We start from the raw sequence: 20,920 nt of genomic DNA on the forward strand, positions 1-20,920 counted from the left end.
CCGGCGCCCGCCGCCCCCGTGCGGTGTCCCGGTCGCCCCCGCTAGGTGTCACCGCCAGCCTTCGCTCGGAGCCCCGATACCCCCCCCCCCCCTCGCCCCCCCTACCGCCTTCACTGAAAGCAATTGAGAGAATTAACTTATCCGCTTTTATGGCCTGCTTGTCACATCCAACTAAGCCCACTTAAAATAGGAAGTCTCGCTGCATTCGGATAATTATCATAACGTACAAATCACTCAGCCGAGGGACCGGGGATTGGGGCTGTGGGAAAGGACACGGTGTTCTGCTGGGATGATGGCTTCCCCCTCCCCGTGGCTGTCAGCCCCCCCCCATCCCCACACACACACACCGGGTGGGCGGCAGCATTTTGGGGGCTCTATGCGATGGGGTGACGGGCTCTGCATCCATCCCCAATGCTTTAACAAACCTGGTGGCACCAGGGGGGTGAATAGAGAGGGGACCCGCATCCCTCGGGTGCCAGCTGTAGTGAGGGAGCCAGCACCTGAGGGATGCTCCTGTGTCCATAGCACCCAACAGCCTGTCGCCCTGCACCCGTGGGACCGTGCTGTCTGCATTGCATGGCTCTGCGCAGGGACCTGGGACAAATGGCAAGGAGAGACCCTGCAGCCATAAGCCCTGCACACCCTGAACCACGCGCTCACCCAGGTGCCCAGGTGAGGGATGGCTCCAAGCAATTGTCCTGGGACAAACCCATCCCTGCCCAGCATGCTGCAGCCCCCCCTGCCCACCCCACGCCCTGCTGCTGAATCCTGCCAGCTACTGATGTCCACTAACCCCCCAAATCACTTTTCCCCGCTGTTGCTGCTGGAAATGTCAGACAGGACCCGAGCAGCAGCCGGCATGTGTTTCAAACACACCAGATGGATTTTTATATTAGCTACTATTTCATGTTCAGACAGAGCGACCGCACCGCTCAAAACTGCAGCCTCGACGCTGCCGAGTTTGCTTCTGTGAGATTAATTCTGCGAAATTAATTGGGACAAGATTGAAAAGGAAATTAAAATGCAGCTGAGTGAACAGGCTTTTCAAACACCTTTCCCCCCCGCTCGCCTCTCCCTGCATTCCCCCCCCCCATCACTTCGGTTCTGCCGCGGCCGCGAGCATCCGTCGCACAAAGTAATTTACGGGGGAAAGCTCTCAGGACCCATCGGTTACGTGTGAGGAAGCCAGCACAAGAGTCGCAATCTGGAGGCACTGAAGAGAGAGAGAACCCCGCTGAGCCTCCAAGCTGTGTCCCTGCGCTGGCAGGGCAGCACTGTGCCCCAATCCGGGCACTGCATGGGGATGTGGGACGTCGGCCAGCTGCTGCTGCTGCTGCCGTAAGCCCAGAGATGGAGGGATGAGCCCGGGCTGTGGGTTCGGGCCTGGAGCATGGCAGGCTCATCTCGCTGCTGTAAAGCAGCAGGGGGGGCAGAGGCAGTAAATGCAGTCGTAAAAAGCGCTTTGAGATCCACAGATGGGAAATTCTCAGCCTTCCAGAAAAAGACAAGAATAAAAGCCGTGCTCTGCCGCTGCCAAAGATGCAGCTGCCTTCGTGGGGCTGAGCAGGGCTTCAGAACCACGGGTCCAACATCAACCATGTGGGTACATGGGGGTGGGTGAGTGAACCCCCCCCCCCCCCCCCTCCGGTTCAGTGCCACTCACACAATGCAGCCACCCCAGCCAGGGCCGCTGCAGTCCGGTTGGGAGCAGCTGGGAGCCCTGCAGGGATACACGGGGCTGGAAGGGTCACAGCACAGCACAGCTCCCTGCCCTGCTCTTGCAACCACTTGATGTATTCACCTGCGCGTGTCTGCTGGAGAGAGCTGTGCTCACACCCGGCTGAGCAACTCAATTACCCCTGTAATACCCGAGCAACAGCACGCACAGGCTCCATTACTGTGAAGAAAATCTTGCTTTGGGGCATTTCTGATGCCACACGTGAACATAGGAGGCGGTGAGGGCCGCAGGCAAGAAGGGGTGACGGCGGGGACACGAACTGGCTGCGGGGAGGGGGGAACTCACAGGGTTGGGGACCCATTGCTATGTGCATGTGGGAGCTGGACCCCAACATTCCACTGCCTGCTCTGTTAATTAGGACGTATCCCCGTGCTTTGATTTTCTCTGCTCCCCCCCCCCAGCTCCCCAGCAGCTCCGTTGGGCTGCAGGGCCCTACCTTGCTCAGGATGTAGATGAGGTCCCCGCGGTGGAAGGAGAGCTCGTTGGGGTGCTCACCGCTGCAGTCCCACACGCCCTGGTAGTAATTGGCAAAATCCCTTCCTGCAGAGCAAAGGAAAGGTCAGGGGGATGGGGGGAAACTGGGGAAATATTGGGGTCAGGGTGTGGGGGTCTGAGGGTAGGAGCTGGAATCAGTCGGTAAGTGGGGGGAAGACAAGGAGGTGTTGGTGTCATTTTGCACAGTGGCCTCAGTCTTTTCCATCGGCTGTGGACCGCAGGCTGGAAGGGACATTATGAACCAGCAAAGTCTTGTTTTCTCTTTTCTAGAGGGAGGCAAAATGGTTTTCTGTGCTGGGAGTCATGGGTTTGTGTTGGTGAAACTGTCAGCAAACTGCATGCCAAGGCTGGGGACTGCCCTTGGATAAATGTCCGTGTGGGTCGGATGGAAAATGGAGCAGCAGCATTTCCAGAAGGAAACATTTCCATCTTTGCCATTTCAGAACAGCATTTCCCATCCAATGCAGGCCCCGAGACCACAGCCAATGTGAAAAGTGGGTCCCTGGAAAGGGGCAGAGAGCATCTCACTGTGCAAAGGGACTAGACCAGCCAACACCACGCACCTGGAGATGCTGCCCTACTTTGCAGGCTGGGAAAGGGATTCATCCCAACACATCCAACAGATCCATGGCAGCGTCATAAAAACACCCCAAAATCACATTCCTGGTTTCCAAGCACACAAAATGACCATTCAGACATGCAGGACATGTCCTGGTGGTGCAGCACTGATGTGGGGGTGGAGGGGGGGGGGGAAATCCAGATGTCACAACACGGGCACCTCTGTGATGAGGCCCCTGTGAATAATTAAACCCAATAAAACCACACTGTGCAGGGGGGGGGATTTGAGCACCGGCGTTGCACCAATGCACTGTGCTGCTCTGCCTGAACCGAGCCCAGAAAGCATAAATAGAAAATATCGAGCACATGTTGGAGGAAATGTTTCTAATATGGTATAAGGGACCGAGTGATAAGGGTGCATCTGGAGTGCTGTGCCCGGATTTGATCACCTAAATATGAAAAAGGACATTACAGAGATGGATAATGGTGCAGCAGGGAGCGACTGGAATGACTCAGGGACTTGGGGAACTTAAATAGAAAGGCTGGGAAAAAAAAAAAAAAAAAAAGAAGGAAAAAAAAAAAGTAGGTCTGCATCCTTTGGAAAGTATTAAAGGGGGAGCACACAGTGGTGAGGAAAAGATTGTGAAGGGAATAGAAGGAGAAGGAGCTACTGAGTTATTTAAGCTTGTGCAAAGTGCAGGAAGCAGAGGTTATGAACTGGAGGCAGAGGAAGTCCTGGGGCACTGAGCAGGACGAAGCAGGCAGCAGCTCTGCAGCAGGCAGAAAATGGTGTAAGTGCCACCAAAGGTCACTGCAGCACCGGGATGCAGAGAACATCATGCAGGCCGGTGCTGCTGTGAGCGGTCCTGTGCTCCCCGTGTGAAGCAGGACTGCTTATTTACTCCAGTGATGTCCACTGGTCCAGGAAAAGGTCTCAGCCTTCGCTCCAGCACCTCCTTCCAAAGGTCAGCATTAATTGCATTGCATGAAAATGCCTGGTGATGAGAGCGCAGCGCGGCTCTGCGTTGAGCCACAGTTTCAAAAGCGAGATGTTTGTGCAAGCTGTTGAGAATATCGTGCTCAAATTAAGGTGGTGTGCAGTGAGGGGGGTCCCGATCCCTGTCAGCACTCGGACATAAGGCCAGGAAAGGGAAGATGTCACTCTGTGGTGTCCCAATGGGACAGCAGCTGTCCCAGGTGCCCTGCCTGCAGATCTGAACCTGCGTTCAGGGCAGAGACACGACGTGAGTGTGACTGATTTGCACTGATGTAAGTGGGGCGAGTGCCTCCTCCCACGTTTATGGGCCTCGGGGTCACGAAGGAAATCAGCCAAATGTGACAACTGCGTCACTGCCTTCCGCAGCCCGAGGAGCCCCAAGCAGGGCTGGGGGAGAAGCTCCTGCCCCAACCCCTCTGCTTTGGGCTCGTGGCTTTGGCAGCCTGTTGATGCTGAAGCCTGATGACAACTGTCTGCAGCTCGGTGGCTTTCTCTGCTAGGTGAAACCTCCTGCCATGCTCATTGCAGGAGACAAGCTTCGGGGCTCTTCTGTTTTTCTGAGGATAGGAGTTCTGCTCTCTGTACTTGATGGGTCAGGCTGCGTGGCAGCAGCAGCTCGTCAGGCATAGAAGGCAGGAAGGGACCGAGCAGCCTGAGCTGTGCAAACAGGCATCTTGGCTGGAGTAACCAGCAGCTCCTGGTTGGATTTGCTGGGCTGGTTTGGTTTTGTGGCATCTTTGCTGTTCTTAGAAATGAGAAACAATAGTTTTCCATCCTCCAAATGCTCATCGGGCACTTTGGCTGTATGCTGCCAGCCCAGTTCTGTGCCCAAGGGCTGCTGTCATCCCCTCACCCTTCGTCCAGTTGGATCACAGCACAAACATCCCAGGCTGAAGGCACAGGAGCTGGGACTCCTGGAGCTGTGAGAACTTTTTGCTCTTGAAATGGAGCCCAGCATTTCAGAGGCAGGAGCCTCACGTGTTATTTAGCATAGAAACAGACACAGGACCCAAAGCAATCATGACCACACTAATAATGAAACCGGCCATGACGCTTAACAAAAATCACAGATGTCAGGAGGATGCTAACGAGTACAAGCAGGGCATTAAAAAGTGTGCAGAGCTGGGATAGGTGGAGCCAGCACCATCAGGGTGCCCTTGGGTCACCCCCAACCCTCCAGCACGCTGCTCCTGCAAGGGAACCAAGGCAGCTCCTCTCTGAGATGCTGGGAGTGCTGTGGAAGGTGAAGACAAATGTGTGCTTGCAGTGCATGTCCCAGCTCCTTCTGCTTTCCTCAGCCCGTGCCCAGGAGTCCCCAGGGATGCAGGTGTGACGATGGTGGTGCAGTTTATAAAGATGAGGAGGTCGTTTTTCCGAGCTCTGGGCGCTGCTGTCACGGCCACATGCTCCAGTGGCTGAATAAGTCATCGTGCTGGGGGTGGGGGTAGGTGGGAAACAAGCAGCGTGAGGCCACAGGGCTCGCTGGTTTGCTTCGTTGTCTGCAGAGAGCAAGGACTCAACCCTGCATTGAGATGGGAACACTGGGAAGCTGGGCACGGGGCTGCAGGACAGCTGAGAGCCCCTCTGGGGGAGTAACCCAGCAGTGCTCGGGGTGTCTGTGTGCTTCCAAGAATGCCCCACCACGTGTGAAGCCAACTCGGGCACCTGCTGTCCGATGAGCCCCTCTGCTCCCTGCCACCCAATGGCTCCATGATCTGAGTGCCAGCAGATTTGCCACCCCCTGGCTGAGCATCTCCAGGCTATGTGTGTCCCCTCGGGGCCCCCGCCGGGCTGGGCCAGCAATATGCAAGGCAGGAAGGTCCCAGCCCAACCCACAAGCACTGCTTTCCTGTGCCAGGATGGAAGCGGTGATGGAAAGTGAAGCAGGTGGGACCGGGGAGGAAACAGACCTTCCGCTCCCATCCCATGGTGCAGATCCCTAAGGAAAAAGCAGGGGGGTGGAACCTGTGAAGCTCTGAGAGGCTCTTGGGGCTGCCTGCTCTGGGCGGTGTTGGTTCCGGCAGCGGTGCTGAGCGTCCGGCCGGCTTCCTGTGCCCACAGCCGGCTTCCTCTGAGCCCTGACTCACGTCCTTCCTCATCTCCTGTCATGTCTGCCCCACCTCCTCTCGATGTGTGCTCCTCCACCAGCACCCGCACCTCCACATCCCCTGATTGCCTCCATTGGGACATCCATAGAGCTGGCCAACGTGGGCTGGGCTCTTACCGCGGTGCTGCCCGCCGCCGTCGTCCTCGCTGTCCTCAGGAACATTGGGGTCCTTCTCTGGAAGGGGAAAACAGAGCAGAGAAGCCACAGGGAGAGCTGTGAGTGCAACAGAACAGTGCCAGGCCATTGCTAGCACTGCACCAAACCCGCAGGCTTGGGCTGCGGAGAGCATCCGACTGTCAGAATAATAAATTCCTGGCTTAATTGTGGAGAGTGGGAGGGAGGAAGTCGCGGATAATATTTTAAAACGTGTTGCATCCAAATATGAATTGTTGTTAACACTGGTAAAAACAAATCACTTATTATAGCCTCATAAATTTCAGCAGCACTTTGCCAAGTGCCCGATAGGAAGAGACGCTTTCCTGTTCAGCGCTTGCAGCCTGGGGAAAACGAGACAGAGAGGAGAAATGCCAGGGCAGAAACACATGGGAGGATGGTGAACAGAAGCAGAAATCAGGGAGGAGAAAAAGGAACCCAGGCAGCCACCGGCACAGCTGTGCAGGATGGGGAAAGGGGGGCAGAAAATAAAGAGTAACGAGAAGTGATACTGCTGGAAAGGTGAAGTGTGAGCTGGGGGGCTGTGGGGATGCGCTGGGGAATGGCGACTGTCAGAAACACGGGTCCATGTGCAAATAGGTTTAAATAAGACATAAGTGAGCCGGCACTGGGCACTCTGCTGATCCCACGTGGCTCAGAAGCAGCGCTTCCCTGTGGCACCTGGTGGGGATGTGGCCCCTCTGTCTCCCCCCACGCAGCTCTGATCAATGCAAACCGGGTCAGAGCTCCGCTGTGAGTCACAAATTGGATCCCATGTTGGAGGGTCACCGCCGCTGCTCCCCCATTAGATGGGAAGCGGCACCGAAGATCTTTTCTAAATAAATCAGACTTTATTGTAAAACTCAGCCACTGACGAGACAGAACCTCGTTAGCATTGATTTTTAAATAAATTATTGAAAGTGGCTTTGGCCTGCTCTTTGCATTTGTAAAGGAGGATGTAAATGCATCCGCACCGCCGCTCTGCCTCCACCTTTCCCATGCACGCTCCCCAACCCTCACATCTGGATTCCTTTATGCTTTAACCAACAGCCCCCTGATCCACTCCTGGCATGGAGTCAGCCCCACTGAGCCCTGTGCCATGAAAGCCCCAAATCGAGCCCCCAGCGTGGGTGCTGCTGCTGCACCCCCATGGGATGGGACCATGTTTTGGGGAGCTGACATTGCAGCTCTGCTGGGTGCCCCCCACCTTCCATCCCATCTCTGCACATGCTTCCTCAGCCCTGGAGCTGAGCTGCCCTCAGGAAACCCCTTCCCCAGAGCCCTCTGTGCATCCACCCCACACATACACACAACTCTCCTTGGGAAGCTGGCAGCAGGAAAAGGCAAAGCGTGGTGGAAATACCTCTGCATTTCCATGAGCAACACCATACAAAGTCTGCCAACACTGTGGCGGTGGCACCGTGTCCTGCACAGGTTTTTTTTTCCCCATATTTGATGGGATGGGACAAGTCTCAAGCAGAAATGAAGCCACACAGCCCTCGTTGTTTGTATCACCCTCCTGGCGGCTGAGAGCTCTGCAGCTCAGAGGAGTCAGTGATGCATTCAGACCTCTGTGCCTCAGTTTCCCCTTCTTTCCACCTTGCCACGGTGATTACTGCTCTGTGCCATCTGCAAAAGGTGCTCAGAGGAAGCCCCCAGTCTATGCTCAGCCCCACAGCTGCTGCCCTGCGCTGGTGGGCTGCAAGGCAGTGATGGATGGAAGCTTGGAGGGGGGAAGGAAGGAGATTTGTCTGGGATGTCTCAGCAAAACATGGTGAGGATGGATGGCCCTGGTGAAGGCGCAGAGCCTGGCATGCTGCTGAGCTGCATCTGCACAGATCTGTGTCTGTGCTCCAGCCACCATCCGTGCAGATTTTGCTCTGTGCATGCAGCGAAGGTGGCGGTGGGGATGCAACAAGTTCCCCTGCATGTGGCAGCCCTTCAGCCTCGTGCAGCCAGGTGCTCGTCTGAATCACATCCGCAAAAGGTAAACTGCTGCCTTTTCAGAACCTGGATGTTTGATTTTGGTCAATATCTCGATTTTACCACGGCAAATCAGAGGGAATGGCTGAAAAAATGCATCTCCTGGGGTCTGCATCGCTTCTCACTATCCCACCTCCTTGTGCAGAGCACCACAGCCTCAGCCCCACCATCTCTGGGGAATGCATTTACCAGGGCAGCCCATCCCTATGGGGCAGCCACCCTGGGGACCCCCCCAGCAGACCCCATCCCATCCCTGTGCATGGCCATTGCACCGTGTGCCCCACTGCTGTGCCGGAGCAGCCTGGGCGTTGGGCACATTCTCAGAGGAGCTGTGTTTTAATGTAGCAATTTGATTCAATTTTCCACTCTATAAAATTACCCATCACTGCTCGTTGCTTCCTAACAGACACCTTCACTCTTAATTTAACAATCCTATCGAATTCTGCCAGGGAAATTGGAAAAATTTATCACCTGTGAAATTTTATTTTTCCTTGGTTGTATCTGTTTTTGTAAAACTTCATTAACGACGATGACTTGCTGAGGAAATTATCTCTTCATTTCCCCCCTTTCCTTTTTTTCCCTCTCTCTCTCTATCTCTCTATTGCACTCAGGACACGAGGGAGGGGGTCGGGCCCAGAGGAGCCCCCAGCTTGGATGGGGACCCTCTCCCACATTTCTGGGGGGTGAGAGGTGCAATGGGGATGTACCTGGGGGGGAACGGATTGCTCCGACCCACTGTTTGCATTCTGTGCCTGGTTCCTCACTGCCTCATTCCTGCTCCTGCTCATCATCTCTGTCCTTTCACCCTCAAGGGGCTGAGCACTGGGAATGGGGCAAAAATCCCCCTGCATTCCCCATGCCTTAGGCCAAGCAGAAGGGAGCCCAGGAAGGCTGCAGGAGGGTTGGGAAATGGCCATGGGATGTGGGCACCTTTCAAGGATCTTCTGCCCCTTGTCCCAAAAGCTGGAGTCTCCAAAGCCCTGCAATACAGGCGGGCATTTGAGCGTATTTAAAGGGCACAAATAACACCCACGGCAAATTTGCAGCTCTTGATGCACTCTGCATCTCAGAGCAGGGGCAACAGAAGGATCCGTACCCAGGTCAGCACAATGCAGGCTCGTGCCAGGATCACCATCAGCCCCATTTGGAACAAATCTCACATCTGATATCTGCTCTGTAGCTGCTGCTGGCAGCCGTAGGGCAGCGAGGAGCTGGATGCAGATGCCACAGCAGCGAGGGATGCTGAACCCCTTCGGGTTTCACATGCACCTGGAACTGCAGAGCAGAGGCTCCTGCTGAGTGCAGGAATCACTGCAGGTGAGGAAGAGAGAATTGCAGCCCAAAGAGCTGATGATGTAAGCGGAGAAGGAAAAGGTTGGGAAGGAAAGATGAAGGTAGACAGGAGCTGAGGCTGCCTGGGGTTGTGCTGGCAGCCCAGGAGCCCCTGCTTTGCTCCCTGCAGCTGCCTGGATGCCACTTGCCAAGCAGAGATTTCCTCCTTGTGCACCAGCATACTTCCTGGTACATTTATTCATTTTTTTAAATCGCTACAAATACAAAGAAACAAGAAGAAATAAGAATAAATAACCTATTTGGCACCTCTAAATGCAGACAGAGAGCAACTTTACCTTAGAGGGATGGGGGTACAGTGTTGGGCAGCGCCAACCTCGGCACAGAGGCAGAGCAGCGTGTGTTTGGATCAGGCTCAGGTGACCCCCTGACCAAGCCCTAGGGCATGTTGCACTGTGATTTCTGCTGCACCAGTGAGAAATGTTGCAGATCATGTCACCCCTCTCCGGCCGTTTCTGTGCCAAGGAGATTGCTCCTGGCTTCTCTCACAGCAGCCACAGCCCTGCTGCCTCCAGGCCTCCTGCGCTGCTAGCGAGCAAGCGCTGGTCTTTAATGCAGTTATTTTATCATCTCTTGGAAGCCCAGTAATCATGTTACAGCCATGACTGCATGCCCAGAAGGGAGCATTTTCATCATCTAACTCTGATTCTCCAGGTAACACAGCCCAGTAGGAGCTGCCTCACTTGAATTTACAAAATCCCCATCTCGCCAGAGCAGAAGGGGTTTGCTCTTGTAGTCCATCAGCCAGTCTGAACAAAGAAACCGAGCTGCTCCTTTGAGTTATAGGCCTATTAAACTCAGCAGAGCCTGAGATGTTCATTCCCATCACGACGTGTTTGTTGGCCAAGGTCTCCTGCCATGTTTGCAGGGTTAAAGTTAGGGCACGGCTTGGGTTTTAACCTCATCATTTTGTTGCTTACCTGGAAAAACCTCATAGATGTCATCTTCTTCCATCCCGTCATCTTGATTCAGGGTAGTGTTGTGAGATGCTGTGGTCATGGAGTCAGAACTCCCCACGTCATTGTAGAGCTCTTCCTCCTCCTCATCGTACGGGATAGTGAGGGAGCTCAGATCTGCTGGGAGAGAGCAAAGACGGTGGAGAAGAGCAGACTTTGCCAAGCTGCACGCTGGAATTTGCAGTGAGCTGAAATCAAGCAAGAAAGATTGAGCTGCTGTACTTGGTGCTCATCGTGCACCTTGCAGAGAGGGCTCTGTCCCCTCGCTGACTGCACAGCTTAGCAGCAGAGGTGGAGAAAGGAGGGCTCCTGATCCTCCTCTGAGCTCTGCTGTGACCCCAGCAGGGCCTTGGGGATAAACACAAACCTGCAGGATCCTGCAGGGACTTGGCTAGGAAGGGCTGCAGGGATTTGCCCCAATGAACACAACGGCTTGGCTTGGGCCAAGCTACCAGACTCACCCTTCAGGAGGAACTGGATCTGATCCACCCAATCTTCAGCCTCTGCTGGACTTGGGGCTGTGAACTGGAGAGAGGTTCACCTGTTACCGTGCTGTTTCTTGGATGCACGAAGAGGAGGAAGATTTGGAACTAAAATAAGGGATTGAGTGCTTGGATCTGCCATTGTCTGTCCTGGGGGCTGTGGGGAAGCCATTTCACTTCTTTATCTCCCTATTCCAAACAGGGAAGCAGAAGCAGAGCAAAGCTAGACTATCCCAAAGGAAGGCTGTCAAGCCTAATTCATTACAAGAATTCAGATGAAAACCACAATCCCTATTGAATATACAACACTGACTGTGAACCGAGGCTCTAGATTCCAAAGTCTCCCTGAATCTCTGGGAGGAGCTGTGCATTGGAGAACGTTTTTCATTGCACCAGGCTCAACAGATGGGAAGTTTAAATTCAGCAAGGCTCTGAAGTGCTTATTTAAAAACGGGCTTTTCCAAACCCAGTGCTGTCACTGAACCCTTCTGCCCTTCGAGCACAAAGAGAGCCCAGGGTCACCTGCAGGTCCATGTGGAGGTGACTGGATGAGATGGAGAAGCACCAGCACCTTCTGCAGAGCTTATTATTATTATTATCATGGTCCTTTTCAACCCAGGCCATCCTATGATTCTTGTTTTGTTGAACAGGAGACTGACGTTTGTGGGTTCACAGCCTCCCCAACCCTGCAGGTCCACCCAGTGCCTTGGATCTGGCACCATGAGCTCCCAAGCTGCGATCAAACAACACCAAGGCTCCTCTTCTTCCCCCAGCTCCTACCTCATAGGTGCGTTTCCCAGGGCAGACTAATTCAAAACAGCATCTTCTGCGTGAGTCTTTGCGGAGATGGAAAGCCAGCCGGGCGCTATAATGCTCAATGGAGAAGGTGCCTTTAGGTTGCTTGCCTGGGAGAAGAGAAATGAAGAATTCTGGAGTTTATATCTTTTATCAAACCCTCGTGTGTGGGGCAGATGTTTGTTGCCCACGCTGGGAAACTGAGCTCTATCATGTATCACTGGGAGCAAAATCTAAGCATCCTTTCCCCCCCCCTGGAAATCTAAAGAGAACATTATAAAATCTTCATAAAGACACAGTAAAGAGGACGCAATTTTAAGCCTCCGGAGACGGCGAGCCGCCACTGAAAGGTTGCCAGGGTCACGGGGTTGTATGAGATGAGCTGCCTGTAATGAAGCAGAGACCACTGTGTACTTGGGGAAATATGATAGCAACGACTCTTGTGCTGGTAAGGAATTAGTGGGTCGGTGTGCAGGAAGAAATGCTTAGTGGGGCCTGGGAGGATTGGCCTATGGATGCTGTAGATGCACACACACGGCCCCAGCAGCCAGGCTGGAGAGAGAGAACATCATTGCCATCGTATGAGGCATGTTTATTTACCCCAGCTGGATAGCCAGCTCATTATTTCCTTATGAATCTTCTTGAGTAAGTGTGGGAGTGTGATTCGGGCAGCTGCTCTTAACTTTTTTATTTGGATGAAGCCCAGCCCTGTGAAAAACATTCAGTCCATCAGGAAGAGGTTTGCTTTACTCTGTTGCCTTCTGGAGACCGTTTGGGAGCTGACAGCTGTCCATCTCCCACCAGAACAATGCTGTGTCAGCTCTTGCATTCGAGCTCATCTGCAACCCTTTGCAAACAGCACCCAGCATCCTCAAAGGGGGTGGAAAAAGGCAGAGAAGATTCAGCTCCATCCCCATAAGCTGCTGGAGTTTGATGCAGAGTGGCCATTGCAAACCAAGGATGTATGTGTGTATTTTGCAAGCAGTTAACAGGCCACGATGCTGGATGGGTGGAACAGAGGAAGGCAGGCCATATATCTCATTGTGCTGGAGATATTAGCTGTCTGTTTGTATGTACCTGATGGAGCACGACTGCAAAATATTTATACACACTGACGTGTGGGTTATATACAGCCACTTAGGGGGCTGAAGCCCAGCTGATGGCTAATGGGAAGCTTGGTGTGTCATTTTATTTACATGCAGCTCTGTCCCTGTCTTTCTCTTGTCTTGCTCCCTTCCTACAAAGACGTTGGGGGACTGGAAATATAAAAGCAAGCTGAGATACACTTTTCTACAAGAGCCTGTATGTTTTTTCTTGATAGGGAGTTACAGCCATCCTCTTCTTTGTCTTATGCAGAAGAAAAGAAAGTGGGGGTTCAGCAGGAGATGACATCCAGGTCCCTTCGGTGCTTTTGGAAACTGCAGCCCACATCTGGGTTTTATCAGAGATGAACACTGAGGGCACGTTTGCTCCTTTTTACACTAATTGCCTCTTTTGCCTTTGGGATCGAGCGTCCCGGGGGGCTCCTGGGGACCACATGCCCTCAAAGCCACCCTTTCCCAAAGGAGGACGTTTCCAGGCACTGCTGTGCTCTGAATGAATGTCTGAATCCAGGTTTCTTCAGCCAAATCAATTCCTGAAACTCCACCAGCCGCAGGGAAGGAAATGGACCACAGCCTGTGCTCTTTTCTTGCCAGGTATCGGCCTGCCCTGTGGTCGAAGCTCTCATATCCCCTTTCCCAGCCTTATCCACACCTTCAGCCACTGCCCACAGTTTGGGGAATGGAGGCGGGTGCCTCGCCACTTACTTTTCTCATTGGCATAGTAGTAAAAGGTCTTTCTGTGGAGGACACACCACCTCTTCTGCCACTCCGACCCGAAAAAGCTGTGGTCTAGAAGGGAAAAATACAACACAGGAATAAACACATTCATTGCTGTTCTTCTGCTGAACAAGGATCTCACACAAATGGGGTGGAAAAAGATTTCTGTTTCCCAACAAAATTCAGGCAAGCAAGTTTAGGTGCAAAACCTCAACTAAAGCAAGGAGAGCAAGGCAGACTTAGCAGGAAAGAACACAGCTTTAGGTGAAACATTCCTAATTGAGCTTCAGTGTCTGTTTCTCTGTAATTGGAGCAAGCTACTGCATGCACAGGATCAGCTCAACTTATGAGCACAAGGAAGAAAGGGGTTGTTCTCACCCCATCCCACCTGTCATGCAGCAAACAGATCAAGCCGAAATCTGGGGAAATAATTTGTGTCTTTCACAAGAGTCAGTAAAATCAAGATAAACCTGAGGCTGCCTCACTTCTCTCAGCTCGTTAACGTGTGTGATGCTACGAACCAGCTTCTCTTCAGCAGGGCTTTATCCTCATTAGGTATGGCTGGTTAGGATGGCACGTTTTGCCTCAGAGGATGAAGCCTCTGCTTAATTCAGATTCTGGGTTTTAATCTTTGTGCAGTTTGAGGATCTACGGAGGAGAATAAAGAAGGGCTGTGCATCTCCCTTTGCATTAAGAAAGGTCTGAATGTCTGCTTGTGGCTCCTGAAGCCGCTGCAAACAAAGAGATATTTTTCTGCTCGTTCTTCATCTGACATTTTTTGCATTCTTGGTGATGACCTGAGCGTGCTGAGCTCTTCAGGATGGCTGTGAACCACAGCAGCTCATCCACCTGAAGCCCTCCCCCACCATCTCACTCACCACCTTCCTTCACCTCATCAGACAGAACAAAAGCCAGCCCAAATGGAGCCCCCCCAGCCTTGATGCACTCCTCAGGCCTCACCTCTGGACCTCTTCTCCAGATATCCTTGCTTCAGAATGTTTCCTGTGTCTTCAACAGGCCTCATTGTGATTTCCTCCATTCCTGCAAGCATCAAAGCAAAGTCTGGTCATTTCCAGTCCATGCCATGCAACCCATGTGCACAGAGAGGAACAGATCCCTCCAAGACCTTCCAACCGTGCACACCCTTAGTAGATAGCACACTGCCCATAGGGGTCCTCCAAAGAGGCAGCTTGCCCACCTCAGTGCTCCCTGCAAGCTCCATCCCTCCTCTCTTTGAGGGACTCACATTGATGGCACACATTACAAGTGGGTTTGGGGCTCAGCCCTCTGCCCAGGACACAGGTGGACAGGGAGCTGAGAGCAGGAGGGAAATCCAGACCTTCGTACAAATACTCTTATGTTTCTTACAAGGAAAACAAACGCGGGTGTCGAAAAGGACCTAAATTCTCTCTCAGGGCTGCATTAAGAACCAGGAGGTTGTTCCTAAGGTGGCAGTGCAGAATAACAGCACTTGCCACGTCCCCAAATTGAACCTTGGTGACCAACCCCAAAGGGCCCCACAGAGGTGCCAGCAGGGCCTGATATCACCTGCCGTGTCCCCAGGTGCTGGGCTGGCATCCCTCCACGGAGGTGGGGAAAAGCAGCCATGCAGGGGAGCAAACCTTCCCAGCCTTTTCCATACAGCAGCACGACGCTCCCGACTGGCAGAAAAAGCACATTTCCTCCTCCAACCCGAGCCTCGACCCCTTCAGCTAATGCAAATCTGAATGTCATTTTATGGGACATTTATAATTATGAAAATGGGACGGTGCTGCCGGGTGCACAGGGAGACCCTGCGAGTATGAATATTACATTAATGTGCCCAACGCCAGCTCGCCGATCCCGCTGGCAGGAGCATAAAAAATGCTTGAGTGAAACTTTTATTTAGACGTTAAGATTCCAGGCCCCAGCGGGGTGACAGAGGCAGCCCTGGCGAGATCCCATCAGCGCGAGAGCTCGAATTGAATTACCCAGGGGGGGAAAGCAGGAGCTGCCAGTGCTGCTTCGCTTGTTTAATTTCATTTACTTTCAGTACATTATCAGCATGCGGCTTCCCTCTGCCCCCGCTCCCCAAGACTGAAAGAAATCGCCGGCTGCTCGTCGTGCTGCAGCCCTACAGCCCTGCCCTGCTTTGAGCTCGGATTTTGCTGGTGGGCAGATCCCAAGTATTGGTGCCCCAGGTTTGGGAGCTGGCGGCCCTCTAAATGCAGCTTGGCTTTGCTCAGCGTCTCAGCAGCATCGTCCCAAAACTCTGCCAGGATCCAGCAAAAGACACGGTGCTGCTGCTTCCCAACAGGAGAATCAGAGCAAACGGAGGCACTCTCCTTCTTAAATACTCAGTGGCTGCTCAGACAAGCAAATACAATTAGGGAGGGCTTGCGAGGGCTGATTAGATTGCACGAGGCTCTGGCAATGTGAAGTTGTACAGAACATGACACGAACAGCACAGCCTCTCTGATGCAGCCCTGGCAGTGCAGAGCCAGGAGGATTAAATCTAGGGGAGGTGGGAGCCGTGGGGGTGTCCCTGTCCCTCCCTGCACCCCCAGCTGCCCCATAATAGCAATCCAGATGGCTTCTGCTAGCAACAAACGGCTGAATTAACCTGCAAAGACCATCCCTGGGGTTTTATGTCTTTAAACTGTCCTAATGGACACTTGGAAAACCAGGGGGGGGCCAGGTGGGACCGCAGCCCTCTCAGACTGAGGGTCCATTTGCTTGGGCGGCCTCGTTAGATCCTCCACCTCAGGGCACACAGCTCACAGGTAAACCCGAGCTCACTGCCCCATCTCTTCCAACCACAAACAGCCACCCACCACTTATCAAGACAGAGAGAAAAGAAAAAGCCTGAAATCCATCGCAGAGAACAAGCTGTGCCCTCCCTGACACACGGCCCCTCTTGGCAGCTCCTGCATTTCCGTGGGCACGAAGGTCCCTTCCATCTCTATTCCTTCCCCAGCCCACCCAGCTCAGCAGAAGGTGCAGAGGAACACTGGGATGCCCGCTGAGCATCGTGACCGTTCCAGCCCGTCCTCACCATGTCCTCAAAGCCCTCTGTGTTCCAGCACTCAGCCCTCTGCTCTCTGAGTCATGCACACCAGCTGCACCAAATGTCACAGCAGCTGCAGCCAAACCAGCCTGGGGGCTGCGCTCGTGCCCACACTGTCACATTAACTGAGCGTTCAAAGGGATGGAGCACGGAGGCTTGCAGCTAATTCCCAATCCTCTGGCTTATTCACCAAGCTCAGACGTGCCAAGAGCAGATTCTCCTCCAGGGGACTTCAATGGGAACACCCAAATACATTGCAAACCCAGAGCACAATCGGCTGTGATTTCCCAAAGCTCCCAGTGGTGGCTGCAGTCTTTTTTTTCCATTGGAGCTAATGAGGATAAAAAGAATCAGAAACAGACAAACAACCCCTCCTGTCGCCTTCAAAGAGAGCTGAAGGGTTTTGCAAGTCCCACCGGCGACTGAGGCCATGGCCAACAGGCCCATGATGGCCAGGGCTGAGTGGTGTTGTGCAGGGGTTTGGTCCAGTGGGAATTTCAACCCTACAGAAGCGAGCATCATTTGTAAGGATGGGAATGAAACGAGCAACTGGTTCAAAGAAAATGGGGGATTAAATGATTGCCAGAAGTAGAGCTGGTGCCAGGCAGATTTTCTTGTGTTGAGCAGCAAAATAAGAAAGCAGATGAAGAAAAAGGTAAGGGGTGGTGGAGAAGATCTAGTTGGGCTTTGGCTTGACTTCTCATAAGAGGCTTGTAGGCAAAACTCAGAGTGTAGGCATCCACCCCAGGATAACTGCCAAGACTGAAAGGTAATCAGCAAGCAGGAGGCAGTCAGAAATCAATGGAAATAATCGAGAGGAAATGATGAATTGATGAAATGATGATGTCAGGAGGGGCTCCCGGGCTCAGCAGCTCCAAATTTCCCCAAGGAATCCCAGGATTGCCCAGAGAGCTCCTCGGAAAGCTGAAATCCCAGTGCTTCCTTTGGACAGACCCCCACCGGGCGCTGCTCAATGTCCTCTTGTAGCAGCAACACAGAGCAGTATTGAAAGCAAGAACCAACATTAAGCAGTCCCCAGCAGCTGTGGGGGCTTTGACAAGTGCTGACAGCCAGGAGTGAACACAAAATCCATGGAAGGGACTCAAGAAAACAGCACTTCTCACCTGAGGTTGAATGGTGCCCAATTAACGACGCTGTCCCTAAAGCTCTTATTGGATCACATCTAATGACCAAACAGAAATAAATAGAGGCGTACAGATGGACCGTTGTGAGGTGCCAAGTGAATGTTGGGTACACTGCTGTTTTTCCAGGGGAGTCCATGAATGTGGTTTGTATGATTGATAAGCAAACAAGAGAAGAGACGGGCGATGGCAGAGAGCTGACTGCAGGTTGGGCCCAGGAGGGTGGAAAAAACCTTCCAACTTCAGCAGTTGTTTTTTATTTGGTCTGGAAAATTCGACATCGAGTTTGAAGTCGAACCAACTTTGCCAAGGGAATAGAGGGGAAAAAGAAAAAAAAAAAAAGGGAATTCAAAGAGGAGGCAGAGAGCCTTTGGCCCAAAAGTTTCCTTCCAAATCGCTAAGTCTATAATTGCAAAATAAAAAACACTAAATCTCAATATCTATTTGCACAGCTCATTAGCCAAGGGCTTGCACTCAGCAAAGAGGGAGGGAAAAAAAAACCCCTCAGCACCAAGAGCATTTGGGGAGTTGCCATGGAAACCATCCCTTCGCAGGGCTCTGCAGCAGCAACTTGCAGATTTGCTCTCGGTTGGGTCTGTCCATCCACCCATCCATGGGCTTCACCAGGATGCAATTTCTTAAAGTCCTTCAAAAACAAACAAACAAAAAAACCCAACCCCAAACTCCCCCCAACCACACGCACAGAAGAATGCAGCATATTAGATATATAAATATATAACCTATGTAACTCATTCCCCTGTTATTTCTCTCCCCCAAACATAACATTATGTCAGACATTCGACCTGCTGTGCTACCGGGACAACATGATTTACAACGTGAAAAGGGAAAACCTAAATCATCACGTAATGAAAACATTAAAGTTAATGCATCACAAGTGAGGAATTTATTACCATTAACTCCAATAAACAGTTATAAACCACCCGTCCTTTCCTGTCCACGCACGGGGACGCGGGCGCAGGGACTTCATTAAGCTCAACTTTCTTTTCTTCCTCACCAGACCGCTCATGTGTGCCCCAATTGGCCACCATTTATTGTTAACTGGACTGCCTCATTTTCCGGGCACTGGAGAAGGTTTGAAGGCCTCATCCATTTCTTTCCACGGGTGGCTCGGCGCAGACAGATGGAATAGGAAAGTTCACGAGACGTGCAGCTCGATGAGTTTATTTAAACGCTGCTGAAATATATGCTTGACAAAAGCCAACTCTCGCCCCGGCTCTGTACGTCGTTACTCAAAGAGGCTGATGGATAAGTAATAACATATGGGCATGCTGTGTGGTTACACCGGATACCAGCTTACCTCAGGGTGCATTTGGCCAAATATTTGCTTCTCGCTGATGTTACCCCACCACCTTGGAAACCTAAACCCGTTATCCGAGGCTGTCCCAGGGCAATGGGGTTGGCTGTGCTCGGCATGCGACCGTCTGTCCCGCTCCTGTGCCCCGCAGTGCCTTTCAAGAGGGCTCCAGGGTTGCTGGGATGGGAGCTGCAGGGATGCAATAACACGTCGTCTGCTCGCTGCATCCCACCTCCATCCTGACTGCATTGCTGACACAAAAACACCGCTGGGTTCAACGGGAGCTGTGGGGATGATCCATGGCGCTCGTGCCAACGAGAGAATCGTGGAATGGCTTGGGTTGGAAGGGACCTTAGAGCCCATCCTGCTGTGGGCTGTGTGCACCCCACCAGAGCAGGCTGGTCCCATCCAGCCTGGCCTCGGGCACCTCCAGGGATGGAGCATCCATAGCTTTTCTGGATCAGTGGCTCACCACCCTAAGTACAATCATGACATGAGGACAGTAGAATAGTGGTAGAAGAAGACTTCTAGCCAGGACGTGGTGCTCCTACAGTGCACAAAATCCTGATCCCATGTTTGTCAGGGGGCACCAGGAGCCCGCTGTGCGATGGGATGCGCTGGCTGAGCACAGAGCTGCACCCTGTAGGTGACCACACACACCTGGGGAGGATTTGGAGACGTTTCTCCTCTGTCTGCCCGTGTGCTGAGCTAAAATCAAAGCAGTGGAGCTCTACATGTCGGGTCCAAGTCCAGAAATCCTTCTCACCTGGTGTCCCCAGCATGCAGGTGCGGCTACGAACCGACATAGGACAACTCCCTGCAGGCAGACGGGATTTTAATGTCTACAGCCTCGCCAAGGCGGCACAAAGAGCAGGCAGACACCTGTTGGCTGCAGCCCATCTCGTGGCTTCAGCCTTTTACTCCTATCACAATTCCGTCCCACATCCTCATCAGCCTTGACACAAACGGTCCCTATAGATCACGGTGGAAAATCGAGAGGATTTAAGGAGAGAGGAGGGTTGGGGAAGAAAGAAAAAAAAAAGAAGTCAAACGAACGACACGCAATTCTTCAAGCGGAAACAATGGCAATATGAAGATATATAGGTGTCAGCCATTCTGTAGGAGGCAGGAGGCTGTGCTCCTTTACCTCTTACCGTGTCACTCTCGTGACCTCTACCATTTGAAATGCTTTGATTCCACCTTGCCCAGGGGATCTCTGAGCGCCGGGGAAGAGATGAGGAATGCCCGTGCCTGACCTCACCTCCACATTGTCTAACGACTGACGGCATAAATCAGTTTTTCCCCTCCGCAGACCCGAGTGTCAAGAAGCCATGTGAGAAGGCTGGAAATATTAAATGATTTCCCTGCGGGTTTTCATTGTTCCTTGGTTTCTCTCCTGTAACTGCAGGGCCGTGTTTCACACGAAGAACAACTTCTCCCCTGAGACCTCGGTGTGTGCACAGAGAGCAGAGGGGTGGGATAAGGGGGGGGTTTCTGCTCTGCCCGTTCCAACCACGCAGCCTCAATCTCCCACTTCCCTTTCATCTTTGGCCCAGCTCTACTTTTTCCCCCCCTCTCCCCCGTTTCCTACCTCGGAGTAATTGTTAGAAAAGTAAAATCAACAGGTCGTAAAATGATAAAAGCGCGTTCCCTGGCAAATCCCCCCCTTGGGCTCACTTCTCCTCTCGTTTTACACTGATAAAATGCCCCTGCCTTCCCTGGAGCCCTGTTGATTTACATCACGTACCTTGGATTACGAAAGAAACGTTGATTTTCTGATATCAACACAACATGAATCTAGACACACCCAGCCTAGCTCTGCTAGGAAAATAAATCAGGAGCAGAGCCAGCAACAGCTTATATACGAGTAATAGAGCTTCAACTACACCATACTGATACGGTAAGAGCAATCCAACCTCCTTAATGCAGATAGTTATATCCAAATAAAGGTGCTTTATGTCGGTATAAATTATTCCCTTCCCA

The 20,920-nt window shown here is 52.5% G+C and overlaps 1 protein-coding gene across 1 annotated transcript in view; it reads right to left on the reverse strand.

Moving 5' to 3' along the window:
- Window positions 1-932: 932 nt before the first annotated feature.
- SKAP1 (src kinase associated phosphoprotein 1) overlaps window positions 933-20,920 on the reverse strand; it is a gene marked incomplete at both ends in the record, with an annotated part of 120,640 nt that continues 100,652 nt past the window's right edge. Inside the window, 10 exon segments of the mRNA XM_079546980.1 lie at window positions 933-981; window positions 1,899-1,995; window positions 1,998-2,001; window positions 2,175-2,278; window positions 6,013-6,069; window positions 10,302-10,454; window positions 10,799-10,862; window positions 11,600-11,724; window positions 13,423-13,506; window positions 14,395-14,475. Coding sequence (XP_079403106.1) covers window positions 933-981; window positions 1,899-1,995; window positions 1,998-2,001; window positions 2,175-2,278; window positions 6,013-6,069; window positions 10,302-10,454; window positions 10,799-10,862; window positions 11,600-11,724; window positions 13,423-13,506; window positions 14,395-14,475 — 818 coding nt within the window.

This window comes from Tetrao urogallus (genome assembly GCF_951394365.1).
Source record: "Tetrao urogallus genome assembly, chromosome: 26".
Lineage (NCBI taxonomy): Eukaryota > Metazoa > Chordata > Aves > Galliformes > Phasianidae > Tetrao > Tetrao urogallus.